Genomic DNA, 22,321 nt, shown 5'->3' with positions numbered 1-22,321 from the left:
TCTCCTATAGTCTCAAGATGAATGTCCCCCCCACCCCCCACACACACACACACTTTTCGAAGCTAAATGAACGCCAAATACTACATAATAATTAAGGAGTTTATTATCTGCAACCCACCTATCCGTATGTAATTTAAAAGTCTGATATTTCACTTTTTTTTAAAGAAACATACAATGCGGGATAGTGCAAGTTCTGCAAAATTACATTTACAGTAAGATTAAGGCTGTGTTGAATTGATGAGGATACATGGCTCGTCACACTAACTCCTCAAGTCTCTCACATTTGTCCTTATTTCACCCCCAGGACAATCAGAGGGGCTCGGCCAGTACAAGACGTCAAATGGATATACCTGAAGACGCAGTAACTTCACCTTCATCCTCCACGACCAGCTCCACTTTTTCCCTGCAGGACACCGCTCTCTGAGAAACTACCCCGCGTTAACATCTCCCACCCAACCCCCTGCAACACTATGGTTAAAGTGTATGCTGAGATTAATCTCTGTAACATTATCCGCCTCTCCACCCACCGCCCATCTTCCTCAGGAAGTCAGCCGTCAAAACAAGAAAGTGCCCCTCTTTCGGATGTGTGGGGACCGTCAATGTCTGTGAAGAGACACTGAGCGAAAGTTACAGCCGATACATCCCGTCATTTAGGGAGTTTATAAGCCTGGGGGCGAGTTGTGTCAACTGACCTGCATCTCTCCTTTCACAGTACAGCATTATGGCGTTAGGGATGTTCACTGTTTCCTTATGATCGCTCCATGCGCCTCATCTCTCCTCTGAGCTCCGTGGCCCCCCTCACCCTGTGCCGGACCCCGCTCCAAACACCCCCCAGCCTGCCATGCTCCTCCAAGCCGTGTTTCTGCTGCTGCTTCGCTGCTTGGCCTCCACGCTGGGCCAGTACGAACTGTGCAAGTCCCTGGTGAGCACGGATGAGGGCTCGGTGTGGGAGCAGTACGCGTGCCAGCCGAAAAGCGCGTCCATGAAAGACTACATGCGGATCAAGGTGGATCCACCCGGAATCACATGTGGAAACCCGCCCGAGAGGTTCTGCACTCTGGTGAGTTGAACTCGGGACTTGTACAACATATTTTACACCTTTATTAACAACTTTAAAAAGAAGTATGAACAAATGCATATCTGAAAGAGTAAAGATCGAACACTGTACAAACACGTGCTCCATTCTTGAGTAACACCTTGGTTGATCTTCATTTAACTATAGTTGTAAGTGTAAACAGTTGAAAACTATTATTTTGGAAATCAACAAAGTTACAGGCTTATGCAATTAAGCTGAATAGTGAAACAGTGAAAAGCAGTGACAGAAGAAAACAAGGTCAAATTAAAGTGAGAGCAGGATTCACACTATAAAAGCTATAGGGACCTAAAAGGGATGACATAAGTGCAATGACTTGGCATGGCTCGACCTCCCTCGGAGAGGCCGGAAGGTGTTGTTTACATTAGTATGGACTTGGCAGCCCAAGATCCGGTTTGATTTGCTTCTAGAGGACCTCACATTTCCTCTGGTAAGATGAATATAACGGGACCTTTTTAGTTCCAAGGACACTAAAGGGTGAGCTGCAGGAAAACTCGTTAAAATGTCTGCACAGCAGTATTTAACACACTTTAGCCTGCAGGCTAGTTCCCATTCCGGTTAATGCATGGGTAATAATTTGAAATAAGGGTTATAAAATCATTGTAATCCTAAGAAGACTGCAATTAAACTTCCCCATTGCCTTGTTAGAGGAATGTTTGATGTTTGACTCACAAGATTTGACTCACTGTGTGTGTGCGAGACTGCAAGTTCATCCTCTTAACAATCGCACCATTGCCTCAGACTGTCCACTCACTGAGTTGGCCGTAGTGAAGGTGGCAGACCTGTCTCAACAGCCTTGAGTCAAGATCTCACAACAAGTGTTTCTGGAGAGTGTTTAAGACCGTCTGCATCACATTACACACTCATGTCATGCCCAGTAATTAGGTGTTTGTATTCTGTGTAACTGGAGATTTGTTACCTGAAGACAGATTTTACAAACAACCCTCCACCCTCCCTTTCTCCCTCCAATCCTCTCAGACTGACAACAGCACTTGGGGTCATTTGACAGGAGCAGGAAAGAATATCGTGCTCATTGGATACCTAATGGTTAATGATTTGTTTAATGTAGAAGGAGCGGAAACCACTGTCGTCTTGAGTAAGCCTCTCAGATGACTTTCTCTTGAGACAGGAGACGGACAGAGGCAAGGGGGAGACGTGAAGAGTGATGCTCGCTGCCATAACGTATTGACGTCTGCCCCCTAATGGCCCTGGCCTGGAAACTTCTATAACTATGTTTCTGAGTGAGCAATGATAAAATATTGATGGGTTCCTTAATGGGCTTCCTTACAAGGGTTGGCCAGCATTGCTCCATCCCAAGGATCCAGAGTGCGCTGCTAGGCCAATGAGAGAGAAAGAAAGAGAGGGATAGAGGGCGGTACAGGAAGGAATCTGGTCTTAGTCAGCACTTTTACATCGGATGGGGATTTTATAGTAGAAAGTTCTGGTTCATCTCAACTCATCTGTGGCTGTAGGGTTAGAACCAGGCCTACTAGTGCACTAACTGGGGATTAAGAGAGTTAGGAGGCTGTGAGATGAAAGCTTGAGAAGTCAGGGATGTCTGATCCAAATTTCTACATAATGAGAGAGCAGATAGGGGTTTAATACTATCACAAGGTAATTATTTGACTTTTTGACAATTTGTCTATTTGGGGTCCTTATGCGCAAAAAAGCTTTTCTGCCATGTAATAATGCATATTTTTTCCATTTATCAAACAAAAAAACTCTGTATTTTGGGTTGAGAATCACTACATAGTATCTACTTCTAACAGAGGATGCACTCCAGCAGGGAATCTAAGCCATTACACCTTTGTCTTTCTTTTGGTCCCAACGGCGTATAAATTGAGGGTTATTGGACCACAGATCATTTATTTTAATTTTTTATCTATTCATCTTTCCCCCAGATGTGGCAGCTTTACAGAAAAGCCAGTTTCTTATCTAATTGGTGTACAATTACATTCACTCATTCAGCAATCCCACAAGTCAAGGGAAAGTCGGGGCAGTAGAAAAAAAAGACTGCATTACCACCCATTGCGCAGAGCTGCTCATCCTTAAGACTTGAGATATACTGCGTAAGATGCAAAACACCCCCTCCCCCTTACCTAAAAACTATGGAGAGTTCACTTTTGAGGGTTTTGATGTTAAGGCATACTGTAGCTTGTCCTGCTTGCACAGGTTTACAGTAGCTTTTGGTCCCTCCATCTCCATAGGGATGTATTTTTCCACTCTATTTATCTTGTTCCCTGGGAATGCAGCATCCATCCTCCTCAGCCAAAAAGGCCAGCATGTTGGCTTCTTTCAACATGACGGGCTTCCAGCACTTTGACAAAGATGCTACTGTCACTAGTGCAATGTACACTTTCTTTGTAGTTTCTCTGTATGATTTAGCTACTATAGAGTCTTAGCTTGCATTTGAGGATGATGAAGTAAGTAGATTTTAGAGGGGTGAGGCAGTGTGTTGCAGAGGGGGATAGCTAATGATGAGGGAGAGGGAAGATCCAAGCTTAGCTAAGCAGAAAGATGAAATCCGACCACAGTTCCACAGTAGTACACACAGTGTCGTTATAAAAATGCTGCATTCAAAAAGGTCTCGGTGTGCTGTTCTTTGTTATTTTGCTTTTCAGTTTTGAACCAAAACCTTCAATCAACCATCTCCCTTGGGTCCCATGAGCAGAGAGCAGCCAAATGCAAATGGGATGCATGCATCTCTACAGGAATGTACATGTAAATTGTGCTGTGACACCATCAGGGGTGTGTGAAACGTGTGCACAAGTTGGCCGACAGCGCACGGTAGTATGTCTAAGAAAGACAAAAAAAGAACACGCCTTCCTGTTCTACAACACATTTGCCCGTTTTAGAAGGTAGAAATCAGCCAGCTCTAAAAATAGACATGAGAAGAGAGAGAAGCCGCGCAGCAGCGGAAGAGGAGCATGCAGGAAAGGGAGGAAGATGGCAGCTGGTAGCGTGGATCAGTGCTTCCCAGACTGGGCCTATGGCCATACTGCATTATCCCTGCCCAGTGTAGACCTGCCAGGCCCGACTGGCCTGCCCTGCCCAGCAGTGGGCCATTGAGACCATGCAAAAGGGCCACGTACACCCAGCAATGGACCATCCCTAATGCACCTCCCTGGGGTTAAAACTAACCCAGGTGGCCAGTGTCCTAATAATACATCCTTAGAACGGAATTTGGGCGCAGCATGAGCAACTTTGACAGTACAGGGCATAATTAACGACGGGAAAACCTGGAGAAAGAAACTGACAGCTAAACAGAGCGACAAAGTGAGTGACTGTATGAACAAGGGAAGTGAGGGAGAGAGTAATGGCATGGCTTGCTTCCCCATTAGGACACAGTTGAAAGTGATCAAAGAGTGTTTAGATGTGTTGGCAGAACGGGAGGATAGTTATAAGTGAGATTTATCCCTGACTGAGGTGATACTAAGAGGGATTGGCCGCAGAAGCTTAGACGGACGGAGGTGAATGTAGCTAACTGGCTAGTCTCGCCTGTCAGGATCTCAGGACGGATATACCAGACCTGACCATGAGTACGAAAGCTACACAGCTGGCGTTTCTGTGTTTGTACTTCTGTGAGACATAGACTGGCCACAAGGGAAATTTGCACCTTGTTGTAATTAGTAAGTAAATGAGTTACTAGTTTATTTCTAGAGCACATTTAAACACATCTTAAGCTGACCAAAGTGCTGTACAAAGAGGCCCTAAGGTCCTGTATAATAACATTGAAATGTAAAAATAAAAAATAGAAACGAAAAAACACATACAAAAAAGCAATCCACCAACAACAAGCAGCAGCAATTTAAAATACAGAATTATAGACATAACTAAATGAGTGTTTAGTGTGTTCAAAAGGTTTAGAGAGTAAAAAGTTGGATTAAATACATTAAATACAGAAATGAGGGAGCACATCTGATATCAAAGGCGTGTCGTGAAACGGCAAAAGCTCTGTCACCTTTTGGTTTGAGTCGAGATCGGGGGACATGGAGTAGAGATTTATCCTCAGATCTAAGAGACCTCAGGGCTGAGTGCCTTTGAATAAGATCGCTGAAGGCAATCAACAGGGTCTTGAGCTGGATTCTAAAGTTGGTTAGCCAGTGATTAGCATATATGTGTGTCCCTTATGTTCCCTTATGATTATTGATTGCGACACAATTTTACTTACCACCTCAACTGTAGAGTTTTGTGACATACAGACAAGTGGAAGGAAGCGAGAGCCTCTTAGCTTTCCAACAAAACTTAAATGCAACAGAATCTATCTCATAAATACAGACACAGAAAAAAAAACCTCCGCTGAATATTCTGTTGAATGTTTGGGAAGCTGTAGACTCACACTCTCCACTACTGTTAAGATTGTTGTTTCCGTGTTCCCCGAATTTCCACAGGTAAAAATGATGGACTATAACTAATAACAATCTTCATCTTGGCGAGGAACAGGAGTCTCTCAGGAGATACTTTCTGTGTTTACTCTCAGCCAGACTTTTTGAGATGATTTCCCTAACACGGCAATTAAAGGGGAAGTACACTGTTTTTACACATCAAAGTGTGTTTACAGGTCTTGGGGAATACTACTGCATATGTAAAAAAGTTGTGCAAAGCCTAAAAAAACAAATCTGGGTGTGGAGTAAGGCTGTGCAATATGTTCTTTTTTTCTTTTTAAATCGTCATTACCATATCAACTTGCGCAATATACATATCGCAAAAGCCACTTGGAGATTTTTTGTGTTAGTTGAAAGAAAACATAAGTAGAAAACTGCACTTTATAATAATACATTTTATAGAGATGATTTTTTATATTCAAATAAATGTCAGTTCAATTTGTTTAATAAAAGACTGTTGGTACTGATTTACTTTCATTTGTTTTAAATTCAACCAGCGATACGGTGTATTTTAGCAGAATACTAAAAGTGGCAGAAATGCAGAACTGAGTTAACTTTAATATGTTTATTTATCTCAAGTAATATCATTATCGCGATATTCAACAATGCAATCACATATCACATATTTTCCTTATATTCCGCAGCCGTAGTGTGGAGTTAGAAAAAGTGAGGTTACCAGACCTCTTTAGCCCGCTCATCATCTTTGCTTGAGGCCAGCGGCTTGCGGCTACATTCGCATAACACATCCGCAGTTCTAATTTAACTGTAGGTGCTTGTGTTGCATAGTGGGTAATGTAGGCGGCACATTTCAATGAAGAATAAGAACGCATGGAGTCTTCCTGGAGTCTTATCTCTGGTTCTGCTGCTTGATTTTATTAATTCCTTTAAAAAATATAACTGTCGGACATGAGAACAACCATGTTACATGAGTTCAATGCTAAATCAGTTCAATTCTCTTTAGGAACCACAGAAAGCATAATATAAAGATCTCTGTTGCACAAGCCACGTAATTTGTCTCAAAGCTTAAAATCCTTTTCCAGCCCGTCTGTCTCCCTTTATCTACATCTCCTCTATTGTGATTGGTTTAAATTTAATAACAGACATCAGTAAAATATAATAGCTTTTACGTGAATTCACCTCATCAGTGCACTCAATGACAAAAAGCAACGCTTCAGATATTTTGTTCTTTCAGTGCACTGTAACTACTGTGGGCATTACCTGAATACTAAGATAAGTTCCTAACATAACTTGTCTGACTGTAGAGCGGCATGGTGTCCCTGCTCTGTCCTCCTCCTCTCCTCCCCCAGCACAGTCACACATGCCTACAATAAACATTGACTTCACACACACACACACACACACACACACACACACACACACACACACACACACCACACACACACACACCCACACACACACACACACACACACTAAGACACATTTACACTTGCCGACTGTTTTGTGAGACATTTTACAGCAACAATATCACTGCTTTTTAGGTAATAACTAAAAGGATTTGTAATTCTATACATGTTCTTCACTTAAATACTTACATACATACATACCTACATACTGTACTCTTGTATGGGGATATTTTTCAGCAACCTCACACGACACACACACACACACACACACACACTATCTTCACTCAAGGTAACAAGAACCAGTATGATGGAAAAACCTCCAACAGAATAAAAGATTAACGTTATAAGTGAAAAAGCAATATCCCTTTCTCTTCCCCTCTGTGGCCTTTTTAATAGGAGGGTCATTTCATTCGATGTTTCTCGAAAACAAAATAAATTGTGTTCTCTGAGTGTGTGTCCCTACCTTTATTCCCCCTGCTAGCAATATAACTTAGAAACTTCTAAGGGTGGGGCGCAAAAATGGACATAAAAGCAAGGGGAGAGAGGGAGAAGGGCATGCCGAGCACAAATTTCACCATGCTTTATTTCTTTGTAAATGCATAACAGCAGCTTGCTTTCTCTGTAGGCAACCAGTAATGTTTTATCACTGCTGTTTTGTTCAAAACACTAAAATAACTCACTTATTAACTGATGTTTGAGTACGTTTTTCAAAGCGCTCACTCACAATCAGTCCTCGCAGCCCTAACACGAGGAAAACTTTAGCACTTGAGGACTTATACATGATGTTTATAATCACATAGTTATCCCGCAAGTGAAAACAAGACAGTCAGTCATTGCAAAAGCATCATGGTGGCTGTTGTCGTGGAGACAGGATCCCAGCGAGGATAATTGCTGGAGGGGCTTAGTAGTGTGGGCCACCTGCCGCAGCAGTTGGCAGGGATGTGAGTGTGTATATGCATATGTGTGTGTGTGTGTGTGTGTGTGTGTGTGTGTGTGTGAGAGAGAAAGTGAGAGAAAGAGAGAGAGAGCGAGAGTGTGTGTTTTCGGGTGTTTGTATCCTGGCATAGATGTAGTGGGCCAGGGCAGAGTAGTAGCAGAAGGCAGAGTGGGATAAGGAGGACAGGACACACAAAGGGCTTAAACATAACCTAGCGCGTAAGTCTCTCATGGGGGATAAAAAAAATAAAATAATCTCCCAGCCTATATTACAGTACGTATCACCTCTACTCTAGCTAATCCTAATTGGCTCTGAGAGGTCAGAGCAGACTGATGAACAACAACATGTAGTTTTTCGGGGTTTTTTAAAGATTATTTTTTGGACATAGTAGGCCTTTATTTGACAGGACAGATGAAGACATGAAAGGGGCGAGAGATGGATAACATGCAGCAACGGGCCACAGGCCGGAGTCAAACCCGGGCCCGCTGCGTCGAGGAGTAAACCTCTGTATATGGGCATGTAGCTTTTTGAACGCTCGACGCCAACAAAAGACACAACAAGACCTAAAAAAAAATATTGCACTGATCTTTGCTCCTAGATTTTGGACTTACCTGCGCAAAAACACACTCTCTCTCAGAAACAGAAATGCCGTCACAAACACAAATCAGCAGCTGACCTGAATGGAGGCTGTGTTGTATCTAGGACAGTGTGACAGTGCGATCATTTTCAATAGGATTTGTACTGTAGGTCAAGGGTCATCCCAGGAACAACAGCCTACTAATCCAGTCCCGTGTGTGTAAACGTGTGTCTGGACTGAGGTCGGGGAATGCACTAATGATGGAGGGAACAGAAGCAGTGGGGCCGCTGCATTACAGAGTACATTTCAATTAACAGTAGCAAGTAAGAGTACCCTTCATCTAATTCTTATTACCTTTTCCGGTTGCAGTTGTTTATGAACATTGTAGATTATCATCCTAAATGCGTTTGCGCCGACAGCGATTTCTATCAGAGTCAGTGCAAGGGAGATAATTGGGTTATCAGATAGAGGACAATGCTACTATGTCAATCCAGTGAGGAGAGAGATAGATTATCTGCAGGTTTCAGTATAGCGATACTGTTGTTTCACTGCTGTGTCTTCACGTGCATTATGATCCAGTATAGTGTCTTTTTGTGCTGCACAGCTTCTCTCAGCACCGGCTCAGCGTTTGCTTATGTTTGGAGTTTTCCCACTCTGCGTTGTCACCATAAATCAGATGATTTATAATCTTAGCCTTCCAGGATAGTAACTTTTGCTTTTGTTATTAGACAACTAGAGTAGGTTTGACTGACTGCTTACTTTCCCCTCGGTACAGTCCAATGACTTTATTCAAAAGGCAGAACTGCTGCTTCTTTGCAATAGATGTGAAAAAGTGGATGTCTAAAAAGAAGCGACGACACATGATCTGTGCTTGCACAGTATATCGATATTAGGCTGTATTGCTTTCACTTTAGAGCTTACATCATACAGTGGAAAGTGCTGTTTAAAGTGATACACAGTCATTTGAGTGCTGAACAATCAGCCTTTGCAAGCTTACAAGGCTGCTAAAGAAAGTTTAGTCAGCTTGAATTAAATAAATCATAAATAATTTCACAACTTTTGTCTCAATTGTTATGCATGACAGTCAAACTTTGTACTACATTCATCAAGGATTCAACTACAAACTATTTACAGCCACCTTTAAAGCCTTCAGTGTTTGATTCTTCGAAAAAAAATTTGTCATTATGCAGTCTAATTCTGCTGTGCTGAACTTAAAGCTGTTGAAGCGCTACATTATATTTGTGTTACATCTATTTGTGTAATTCATGTGTCGGTGTAACTTCAGTATCTTTAGTCATAGCAATAATTTTATAAATTCTTAAGTACAGCAGGTGAGTTAATCTCATGCCTCATTCTAATCAGAGTAAGGATGGATCTGCTCAAAACATTTCATTCTATATTTGATTATGATTTTTGCCCACTTTCTGTGAAAAAAAACATCTGTAAAGTTTAAAGTTAGATATGGTTTAGAAATCTAGACATCATCAAGGAAAGGGCACACTAATCAAGTGTATTATTGGGGTCAGTATTTATATTGAACTACTAAATATCAAACTTGGGACTCAGCTGTCCTATATAAATAGCATACAAAAATTATCTTAAAAAAATATACATGTAAATAACTGGTCATGTTGAATAAAATGCAATGTAATCCAGAATTCACTTTTAAAGATGGTCCACAAAACTTCTTTCACACTCATTTCTCTGGCCAATTTCCCAGTATTTATTTCCCATTAATTGTTCTCTATTTGTATATCTTAAAAATATTAGATGATGTTGTTTATTAAGGCTGGGCGATATGACGATATAAAAATTGTCAACTGTATGTATTTTCTATATTGCTTCATTTGAAATAAGTAAAATGTAAGGGGCAGACGTAAAGTAAATTCTAGTCTCTGATTGGCTGTTTGTGCTCTGTGCATACATGTGCTCAATTAGGTGATGATTTAAGAGCTACTCTTGAAACTATGGTGCGTATTGTCTGTCGTACCCATGAATAATTCTAAGTAATGACAACAACACTGTTGCCGCGTCCACATGATACAAGCCTTCCGTGATCGCGCAGCACCCCCTACCACTCCTCCACACAGTTGCTAGTAGACAAAGAAACACGGAGGTAATTATATTCACTCGAGTTTCTACGCAGGAAAGTCACCGGACAACTCAATCTTCTGAACGTAGCCATAGTGGGAAATACAGAGAGAGTTGAGTGGAGTCTAACTAGCTTTGTAGCAACTCATTTGGCAATGGCTTGAATGTTACAGACATTTATTAATATCAAAAAGTTACGCACTAAAGCTTTAAAGGTTACTATTACTCTTTGCTGTAAGTAGGAGTGAGTCTCTTTAGAAATGTGTCCTTTATTCCTAGGTTGGCTGTTTCGAACATTGAGTGTAATACGTAAAAAAGCCCAATCGCTCAAAGTCAGTGACACACCAAACGGACTACAAATTTAAAAACATTCATTCTAAAGTTTTATTATTTGAATAGAAAAAAAATATTAAACTGGTCTGTAAACAGTATGAATTGCAAACAAGCTGTTATTCTTTTGTTTATCACATGTAGGTTGAATGTAAAAGCAGCAAATGTTTGAGGTCACTGGGGCTTTGTCTGCTTTGCCTCTTACTACTGCCTGTCATTTGTTCTTTGTCATATATTTACATATCTAAAACAAATGTTGAAGTAAATCTGCTTTATTCTGTAGTTGTTGGAAACACAATCGCCATTACTGTACCTTACCAAAAATTATTTAAAAATGAGCTGGTCACAGTCTTAGACACTACAATTAGAAGTTGTAATAACACCAGCATCCAAAATAATAAAAGGAACAAAACAAAGAAGAAAGGGGAGGAGGTGGAAGAAAAAAGAAGGCTATTTTAAGACACACTCTGCACTCCATCAAGAGCGTGTTAAGAATGCAGAAACATTTAAGAAGACTATTGAATTCCCAATATCAGTTTCATATCAGTTAATAATCAGTTGGTTGACCTAAATATGATTGTATTGTATTACAAGGATTGCATTTAAAGCAGAAATTTGTTTAGGATTCTTTTTTGAAAAATTAAATAAATCCGTCAATAACAACTGTGTAATGGCAATGATGAAAATGACAGCTTTGGGGCTTGGATTTATTGTAATGAAATAAGCCAGTGGTTGTGTGATACAATAAAAGACTGACTAAATATTGAAGAAAAAAAATAACTCCGTATCTGTCTAATTAACACATCCTGAGGGCATGGCAAGTCTTCTGAATGTGATACAATTTAAACAGCGTCAGAGCCGAGTTTTGCAAATTAATGACTGTGAGGATCTCTGGGATTTCTTTGTGTACATATTTGATTTCTGTGGCGATGTGGATGTCAGACAACTGGCTTACAACAGTAAGCTCCATCAATTTTACTGAACTGAAATGTCTGCAAATGTCTCAATATGACAAACTTGCAACTGAGGAATTAGGGATTCTGGAGAAACTTATCTCAGGGGAAGGATTTACAATTTCACAAAAGTTTGGTGAAAACTCTCAAAGGTCATGGGAGGTATGGGACCTGACATTTTTTGTAACATGGAATTGTAGGAATCTGAATGAGCTGATAATAAATGTGTCTTCTCAGTCGAAAAAATGACGATGAGAGGCCAGAGATCTCCGCACAGAGAGTGAAAGGCATTTCTTAGTGCAGGTAGAAGGAGGCTCTGTGTGAGTAATCCCGTTGACTTCTCTGTTCTGTAGAGGGGACGCAGCTTGAAAGTCTTGGCATCACTAGAAGAAGAGGATCAATTCTCTGGAGTTAAAAGTGCAGCAGCACTCTGCTGTCTATGCAAATACAGTGATGATGCACAATCCTCCTGACCTTCACGCTTCCTGTTGTGTTGTTTGGCAAATTTACTTTTAAGCTCGCTATCCCTCAGTACCTTGGCAAGGAGCTGAAGGCACTCCTCATTTAGATCACATGAGAGAAACATTTATAATTTACCTGGAAGATTGGGAGAAGAAATTGTAATTCCTTTGCTTAAAAGGTGTCCTGCCACACAAAACCGTTTTTACTTGCATTGTTTTGAAATATGTTAGGTCCATATGTGTTTGTGTTATGTTGTGAATGCGAAAATGAACTGCTACCTCTTCTGTCAGCAGCTCTAGCCACTGAAAAGAAATAAGCGGAGAAATCAGGCCAATTACATACGCTGGTCAGTCTGATGTCATTTTGCCTGAGCTCATTACTATTCATGAGCTCGCCCAGTTAAAAGATGCTGATACCCAGGCTCTCATTGGTTAGCTGTTAGCCAATCAGAGTAAGCAGCTTAGCTCAATTAATTAATGAGAACTGGCACAAGTCGAGTCTTCCTGCAGGCTTTCTATACCACGCTAGAAGGGCTTGAAACAAGGTAAACAAGGCATTTTTTTCACAAAATAATGTTACAGAGTCCATGGTAGAAGTTCAGACATTACCACAAAGTAATGAAATACGTGTGGCAGGGCACCTTTAAGACATATTTCCGTAATTTATATCAACGACGTTACACTTCCAAGATCGCTCTTGTTTTGCCGGATGTCACTCTTTTTGTAGGTCCGTTTTCAGATGTCCCGTCGCCTTCCACTTTCTTTGTGTTGTAATTTTAAACTCCGGTTGATTTACAAAGACTCTGATTAACTGCTGCTCAGATGTCTGCAGGGTAAATCCAGACACCTAGCTAGACTATCTGTCCAATCTGAGTTTTTGGATGCACGACTAAAGCAACCTTTGAACGTTCACATGTTCCATCATCCCGGATGTGGACACGCCAGACCCTCCCTTGCAGGGCTGTGGAGGAGGATCTGGCAATGCAAGACTACCTGAACTGAGACTACAAATAGAGCTAAACATTTTGCTGCAAGACATTTTGTGTTCTTATGAATTTAGACATGTTTTAGCTTCAGTTACATTTAGAAAAAGTCTGTGTAAAACTGGATTACCAAATGGGAAAATCGGGCAACTGCTTCAGGGACCCCAAAGGCTCCGTGTTCACCGTGTGGCAATTCATTTGTAGTAATTTCATTAATTGCAATTTTTGGTGGGGAAGTATGCACAATCTAAGCACATCATAAACTGAAATACTAAAAGCACTCTTGTTATACCAGTTGATATATTTTGTTTATATAATACTATGTTTGCTAAAATTACCACTAACAACCACAAGAAGCAAAACTTTGGCCAGTTAATCTTCTAGCATGTGTAGTCTGCTGTGTGCTCTGTACCTGATGGGTACTTAAAGGCAACACGACACATTCACAATGTTCAAGGAGTGGGAAAGTTAGGAGTTGAGGCCCAAGACAAAGGCAAGCCTTGAGCCTCACCTCCTAACTTTCCCACTCTTTGTACTTTTCCCAAGGGCCTCTTGGTAGGTAGTAGGTTAATCCGTCACTGGGTCTGTGGTTGTTTAGATACTTGTTTGTATATATTTGACAAATAGACTATTTGTTTAATATTTCAAAATGTTCGAATGTTATTCTGTATATTATTTTATATACATTATTCTTATCTAGAGGCTACTATTATTAGATTTATTCTCAAACCTTGACTGATGTCTTACTGCTCTGTCTTTATCTTATTTAGGAGAACCCATACCTGTGCAGTGACGAGTGTGATGCCTCGACCCCAGACTTGGCCCACCCTCCTCAGCTGATGCAGGACAAAGAACGCACAGGTCTCCTCACCTACTGGCAGACAGTCACATGGAGACGCCACCCAGAGCCCCTGCTGGCCAACATCACCATGTCCTGGAACAAGAGTCTGGAGCTCACAGACGACATCCTGATCACCTTTGAGTACGGCCGTCCTACTATCATGGTACTGGATAAGTCCATGGACCACGGACGCTCCTGGCAGCCCTACCAGTTCTACGCTGACGACTGCATGGACACCTTCAAAATGCCACCCAAACGTGTGAGTGACCTCTCACCCGCCAACGTCACGCGTGTCATCTGCACCGAGCAGTACTCGCGCTGGGTTGGCTCCAAGAATGACAAGAATGTAAAGTTTGAGGTGCGGGCACGCTTTGCTGTGTTTGCAGGACCACGACTACAGAACATGGACAACGTGTACACTCGCATGGAAAGTATGAAGGGATTGAGGGACTTCTTCACCTTCACCAACCTTAGGATGAGGCTTCTCAGGCCCGCTCTCGGAGGCACATATGTCCAGAGAGACAACCTGCTCAAGTACTTCTATGCCATCTCCAACATCGAGGTACCTGCCAGGTGAGGTTCAACGTTGACTTGACTAGGGATGCATAAGTACACTCCTTTTAACATAACAGAATTCACTTGGAGCAAAATGGTTCACTGCAATACGATCTAAAACAGGATTTTTGTTTACATTTTGAGTAATTAGCAAACATTTACAAAAGGAGCTAATGTAAGCTATTTTATTTAGTTGAATGAGAATTATGTTGTGTGAAAAAACCCCGCTGCAGCTTCAAGGGTTTGGCAACCAAAGACAGACTGACAGTGTCATAAATATGGGACCAATTCTCCCAATGTTACTGCTGCTACGACCCACGTCTACAACCCAACCAATCAGAATACAGCATGAAATGATTCAGTACACTGGCTGGCAAACCATTATGTAAGTGCCCTTTTTAATAATGTTTAAGAAAACACACACACACACACACACACACACACACACACACACACACACACACACACACACACACACACACACACACACACACACACACACACACACACACACACACACACACACACACACACACACACACACACACACACACACACACACACACACACACACACACACTATAGCCAAAACAAAAAAAGAAATCTGTGGGACTGTGGAAGCTTCATTTTCAGAACATAAAAGCAGCGCAGATGGGTGATGTGAAGTGATGACGTGCCTCTGCTCTTAAATCCCTTTTTCTATTGACGTTGTAGCGCTACGATTTACCACACAGTCATTGCACATGCCTCTAATGTGTAACATTGACATCTGATTGATATCATACAGACACAGACATCTTGCACAGTGTGATGTAGTGTCAGTAAAGTAAAACGTTCCCCAATTTAAGGCTTTATTCTGGGGCAAAAGTTAAAAGGGATTTACAGGGAAGTAGATTCAGTAAAAACCAAGTGACTTTTTAGAGCTTTGAGAGGAACAAACAAAATGCCATTGTAATGGGTCAGCAGCAGAAATCTTACTGATGAATATATGAAAACATCAGCAGATGAAACTATCTGTAGGCTATAGTTAGTACCACTAAATATAAAAGGAGATTGTTTGAACTGACCCTTTAAAGATCTGAAATAATGCCTATTTAGGCTACACATATATATCATAAAACAACCTGCATGATGTTGAATGTCATGGAGAGAAAACCACCTGGTGATGAACAAACCCTCTGGTCTGACACTCAGGCACACACTCTCGCACACAGCCTCTCTGATCTGAGGGCGTTGAAAATGACCCTCTCTCTCCCAACATGAATCCTGGTCTGCCTGTCACTGGCCTGTGAGGACAATGATTAATGACAGAAACATATGGCCTCTGTGGTCCAACGTAAACCACCATCCACATTCTGCCAGCAGAGCCGGGAACCCTTACATGGCAACTTTGTGACAATGAAGGATGCCCGGGCCGTCACCGCCTGCTTACCATCAACAAGCCATCCCTCCTACCTTTCAGAATTATCATTCCAATCAATACGGGAGGCTGACATTTGAATGGTATTTAACATCCGTGTTGGTATGGCCAGGAATGGGAGGAAGGAGGTGTGAATTTGTGTGTGTGTGTGTGAGATAGGGGTGGTGGGTAAGAAAGGGAAAGTGAAAATGAGCGACTCTTTCAGACGGGCGTTGGCTGATGTTGGTGTTTTGTGGGTGTGTGTATGTGCGTGTGGACTTGAGGTAGGGGGGTTGTTTGATGAAGTCCTAAGTGAATGCTGACACAGCACACACGCACATACGTGCACACACGCACAGACAGACAGACACACACGCTCACTCCTCTGGCACTGCGGAAAGGGCCTGCAGGTATTGATCACAGCCACTTTTCAGGCTCAGCACAGCATCAGAGAGAGAGGGAGAGCTCGGCTCAATACCCTGGGGGTGAAACAGTCCATCACCACGCCAGAACCTCCACTACAACTAGCACATTTAATAATCAACCATGCCTGTTTTGAAAAAAAATTATTTAGTAGTCCACAAGCGCACCACTTCTAAGAATTTACCATCCGTCTCAAATTCCCTGCTGCGCTGCTTTGCTTGAAACACCCCCCTACACTGTAAAAATATCTCTTCATAGAAAACATTCTTAATTTCTCTCCTCATCCAGAAAGCGGGGCTGATGGCAGCTGGAGATAGTGTCAGTATGTGCTGGATCTGGTAACAGAGGACCCAAATTTAGCCCTGTGGAGATGACTGAGGCCAGTCCGTCTTCTGCCCCGGCCACCCACACCTCCCGTAACATAATCACTAATCAATAAGTTATTCTGGGCAGTCAGCAGGAGTATTAGGTGATAGTGCTGGGGGGTCTTCAACAGTACAGTACAATCAAAAGTGTCTGATGCTTACGGCTGGGAAATTGATTTTGGGGAGCGAGACGATTAGTCAATGTTCCCTGGACAAAAGGCTAAGCTATTTCATCTCATCTCATCTGGCCTTAGTAACATATTGGGACTTCCAATGCTTAAAATTTGAATAATGAATATTCCACTCTGCTGGTGCTCCGGGGGGGACGGCGCACTGAAATAGGTTTTATATGATCAAGACCGAATGGCAGTGGACCGCAGGTCGCCACAGTAATGAGATATGCTGGTGTTATCGATGGAGAGAGGGTTGTAGTCACTTCCTGGCCGTATTGTATGTCCCCAAGCCTCTAGCTGTGGCGCTCTGGCTGATCCCAGTTAAAAGTAATTATTATTAGTTAACTCTTCTTAATGACCCGAGTTGACATAGACAGAAAAACAAGCCCTTTTCACATCACCCATGAGAAAGTTTTCTCTATGGGATGTATCTTTTTTTATCTGACGATGCATTGTCAGAGTGACTGGCCTGGCTTTAAAGAGCTGGTGCAGGTATACGCAAAAACCCAGGTACTCAGAGCTAAATAGTGCTACTTTATCAAGTTTGTAAGGCTGTAAATTTAGTTTGGTGGACGCGTTAAAAGCACACAGCAAACTTGATCTTAATCAAGTTGTGAGTGGGCAGCCAGAAGTGGAGCAAGGGTTATAAAGAGAGGAGGTCATACAGAGGGAAAGGAGGTAAAGTCAAATTAGAAAGAGACGCTAGAATATTATTACATGATTCAGCATCACTCACTTTGTGTTGCAAAGTTCTCCCAAGGTTAACTGTAATGAGCTACAGTACTTACAATTTAAACTCTAAGCCAAGGTGTTTTTGGTTTGAAAGCCTTGGGCTTCATGCTCATTTTACAGGGTATATTCAACCCATAGATGTGGCCATTTCCATATCACAGATGGGCCGTGTGAAAGCCAACTCCAACCATCAAAAGATAGAGTAGCAAAGCCTCAACTCTATCATCATTTACATCAGTGAAATCTTATTCACCGGGATGCTTTACTCATAAACGGAGCTCTCAAATTCCCCCTCAATCCCTATTCCCTCTGTCCCATTTGTCAGCCACCCTGCTGGACTGTGGTGTGGACTATTGTAGCCTGTAGTCTGCATTATGGATTAGACGAGGGGTCATGGATTGGGCCTTTTTTAATGAAATAAGCAGCAGGTCGTACAGTGGGTCTTTATAATGGAATAAAGGAAAGGCTGTAAGCTCAGGAAGAGCCAACTAAGTGGATTAGGGCCAAGACGGGGAAAGGAAGATGGAGCAGGATGACGGGGAAGACAAAGTCTGCATCGTTTTTCTCTTGTGGCTGGTAATCGCTGCAGCATCAGGTCTACTTCTCCCCGACTTCTCAATTTGATTTTATTGGCTGACGGGGGGGAAGAATGACATTTAAGAGAAGCCAAGTACGTAGTCCGAGTGTCTCTTACTCCTCGACGTCAGTCAGCTGTGCAAGCAAAGCATACATTATAGCACTGTAGGGGTTGATGTCACCACCACTGATGTTCTTTCTATTTAAAACACTTGACTAATAATTGTGCCCACATAGCATGTTAAATTTTATCAAATTATATTAAAAAAAACAACCCACTATTGGCATTTGAGGTAAACAATATTTTTCAAATATAAATGTAATTGAGTTTTTTTAATTATCTTCTCTAATGGGCAAATGCTGAAGAAAGAGGAGACTTTTCCACCACAATTGGGAAACAATGATATAGCGAACCAGGGTAGCAGCAATATAGGGCCTGCATGGATTCATTTATACTGCATGTACTGTGGTGCTTAGAGCAAAATGCTAACATGCTGATGTTAAGTAGGTATAATGTTTAGCTTGTTCACCATTTTAGTTTAGTGTAAGTGCAAGCTAATATTAGCTAATTAGCACCAAATTAAAGTGCAAGCAGAAACTGGAATGTTTAGTTTGGGGTTTTTGGTCATACACCATAACATTCCTCAAATAAAAATTTGGACCTGATGATGAAGCTAGAAAAGTTAAGGATTCACTAATTCATCCTGAGAGGATCATGACCGACAAAACGTCCATGACACCCCAACAGCCGCTAGATAAAAAAGGTGGAAAGAGCATCAATATTATTACCATCACTACTACTACTACTACTTCTACTAGCAGTACTAAACAATGCAGGGATTTAGTTCTTTGGTATTTAACCCAGATTACAATTGATAGGCTCAGTCTTGTCTAAAGACCTTATTATTTTCCAGTTGTGAAAATTAGTGACGAGCAGACTTGCCAGAAAACAAGCCGTATATACGCTAATGATATTCAGAGTGTTTTTACATGGCCGTGTTGTTTCATGCCTGCTGGACTCATTTATCCGTCGTGTGTCTGTTTCTCCCAGTGCCATCCTGGCCCCCCCGCTGACAGAGCTAATGTGCTGAGAGGTCTAAGCTCTCCATCTCCTCACAGACTGGCACAGAATACTTTACTGGTGTTCATTAACATATTGCAAAGAGTAGAGAAAGGACAGTTAAAGCAGTTATTTGCCACTTCTTTCATGTTTCTTTAGGTGTTCTTATTTGTCTGTAGTCATGCAATCAATATTATCAAAACAATGATTTATTTATGCATTTTGCAAAAAGAAAAGAAAGGTATGCAAACATTCAAGAAAATATTTCAGTATGTCTCTGGAATTGTTCTATTGCACATTTTCGTGCGATTTTTACATGTTTTTTACACCTGGTATTACGTGATCATGCTGTACTTGCTCAACACACATCTATCAGATTGGCTCTTTTTCATTACACTCCTCCTGTTTGTTTAGTGGCTTGTTTATGTGTGCAGACTGTCTAGAAATCAGATCATAATATGAGCCTGAAAAGTCTGATACTTGATTTTGAGAATATGACATCAAAGCCACCAGAAAAGTACAAGATCAGGCCCCATTTACACCTGATATTAACATTGGATCTGTATCTACAAACAGAATATGGATTATGATCGACAGGGCTTTGCATATGGTACAATATCTTTGGTTCGCTTGCATTGATTTTTAAGCCATACTCTGAAAAACTGTTGAGTGCAATGCTAAATCAGTGGAGTACTCGTGTAACAGAAAAGCGAGGGGAAAAAAAGAAAACAGACCAGTTAAAATATAAGGCTACACACTCCACTGATCAACAACATGTTTACATTGTAACAGCAATGTACTAATTTGAACTTGTAAATCAGTAACCCTGATCTGTGAGAGATGGATTTATTAGACTCTGAATTGTGGCCTGTTACAAAGGCTTATTGTTGTACTACAAGCATGAATGAGGATGACAGGGCAGAGAGTGAGGAATCTCTGTGGCCTCGAGGCTTGTCCATCATCTCCACCGGAAAACAAGGAAGAACAGATGCTTCTCCTCCAGTCTCCCTCAAGTCTTTTTGTGTCTTGGTTATCCATGACTTTGACTTTGGAGACTGCCACCACTATGTATTTCTGAATTACACCAAAGTTTCCTTTTGTGTCCTTTGCAGAGTGAAGGTGAGAGGATGGTAGGTATAAGCCTGGATCAGGGGGAGAGGGAGAGAAATAAAAGAGGGAGGCAGATGATGGATTAACTCCTAGTTTCATGGGACCAGCTGGGGTGTGTGATTTTGTGATGAATGATGTGAGGTGATTTGGTCTGTAAATATTATTCTCCAGTTCACACAGGCACCACAGAGGTGGTTGAAAACGTTCCCATCTATTCCGTTTCATGAGGAAACCGCTTTATACTTGAATACCGCCACCTTTTCCTTCATGAATGAAATATACGATTCCTGCTTGATGTGTGATGAGGAGTGTGTTCTCGCTGAAGACAGGCAACTATCATGCATGGTCCCACCCACCCTGTTCAGACTCCTCCCCTCTTAGCTCCTCTTCCTCCGAGGCAACTGAGGCTCAGAAACGGATCACTTTTTAAATCATTCATGAACACTCCCCAGAAAAGAAAGGCATGCAGAAAGCTGAGGGACCACAATGAGGAATGTGCCATTGTTCCTCTCATAAGCGATGATTTATGACGCAATGGTTCTAACTGATTTGATAATCACAGTTTATTTCCCCTCAGAAGGGAAGAAAGTTAAAGTCAGCGATTTTGCCTGTTTTCCTTTCATTCCCTGTCTTTAGTTTTAACAGATGAATGTCTTTTTTTCATCCACTCCCTCTTCAATAGATTTTCCTTTTCTTCTTCCATCTTCCCACCCCTCCTCTTACTCATCCCATAAATATCCTTTTAAATTCACAAATACAATAAAGAATTCTCCCCACTAGTGCCTGCACTGTGGCTTACCCAGCATCTGGTGAGAGGGGAATCTCTTGATACCGCAAGCGTGCTTTAAAGCTGAAAAGCATGCTGGGAATTGTAAGTGGGAGAACATGAGGTAGAGGGAGGGTGTCCTTGGAAAGACGGTTTGTTCTCACTCAGCCACATTAATTAGCATAGCATTATTACAGACATGGTGTGTTCAAAAAACACACCGAGTCTTGACTGTCGCTGTCATTAAAAGCATGTAGATGAGCACGGATAAACAACTCATCAATGTGAGAGATGGAAAAGCAGTTAGTCAGTGAGAAACAGAGCAGCTCACACTGAGATCAGTCAGTTTTTGTTGTCAAAGACTTTCACTTTTAACAGTGTTGTCCCATGGTGGGCAGTGGAGGGAAGTGCTGAGAGGTCGAAGTCTGCAAGTTTTCAGTCCAGCTGAACAATACAGCAGGTGAACATTGTTTAGTTTAGAAACACTTTCAAATAAGATACAAAATCGTAACTACATAGTGAGTTTAGAAGAAAAACAGAAACTCTCAAAAAATCATTGACAACTTTTTAATAAACAACTTTCAAAGGACGAGTTGATAAATCACTTGAGGACTGACTGAAAGTCACTATGGTACTGTAATTGACAGTCTTAACTCAGGGACGTCCAACTCTCTTGTTCCAGAGCTTTTGATTGTATCACAAGGTCTTCATAAATGGGTTGAGTTAGCTCACTTCTTATTAAACTTCTCGTTATTGCGGTCATAAAAGTTGAGCTTCATCTGCTGATGAAGACTGTGTGGTGTAGTGGAAAGCCCTGTAATAAGAGAGCAAGTAGAGTTTGGGTTAAGATTGTTTTGTTAGTTTATGTTTTTACAAGCTCAAGAAGGAAATGTCAGGGTTAAACTATGATAGTGAACCAGCACAATAACTAGTTTCTGTGAATCTACTTGCTGACTATTTTTCTCAATTAATCGTTATTAATTCTTAATGCTAAGTTGCAAATAACCAATAATTAATCATTACCTTCTCGTTATGTACATTTAAGATGCTACTGTAGTGGGTAGGCATGGGCCAGTTACCAGTTTCAAGGTATACCGCGGTTTGAAAAAGTCAAGGTTTCAAAACCATAAGATGTTTTTTATGAGTG

At 41.5% G+C, this 22,321-nt stretch overlaps 1 protein-coding gene across 1 annotated transcript in view; it reads left to right on the top strand.

The window, feature by feature from the left end:
* ntng2b (netrin g2b) overlaps positions 1-22,321 on the top strand; it is a 61,618-nt gene that overhangs the window by 1,332 nt on the left and 37,965 nt on the right. Inside the window, exons 2-3 of the mRNA XM_032539377.1 lie at positions 305-1,060; positions 13,945-14,588. Of these exons, the coding sequence (XP_032395268.1) occupies positions 842-1,060; positions 13,945-14,588 (863 nt within the window). The 5' untranslated portion in view covers positions 305-841. The remainder of the gene's footprint in view (positions 1-304; positions 1,061-13,944; positions 14,589-22,321) is intronic.

Source organism: Etheostoma spectabile, chromosome 16 (assembly GCF_008692095.1).
Source record: "Etheostoma spectabile isolate EspeVRDwgs_2016 chromosome 16, UIUC_Espe_1.0, whole genome shotgun sequence".
NCBI classification, from domain to species: domain Eukaryota; kingdom Metazoa; phylum Chordata; class Actinopteri; order Perciformes; family Percidae; genus Etheostoma; species Etheostoma spectabile.
The sequence above is the reverse complement of the archived record's forward strand: the minus strand, read 5'-3'. Positions and strand labels throughout refer to the sequence as shown.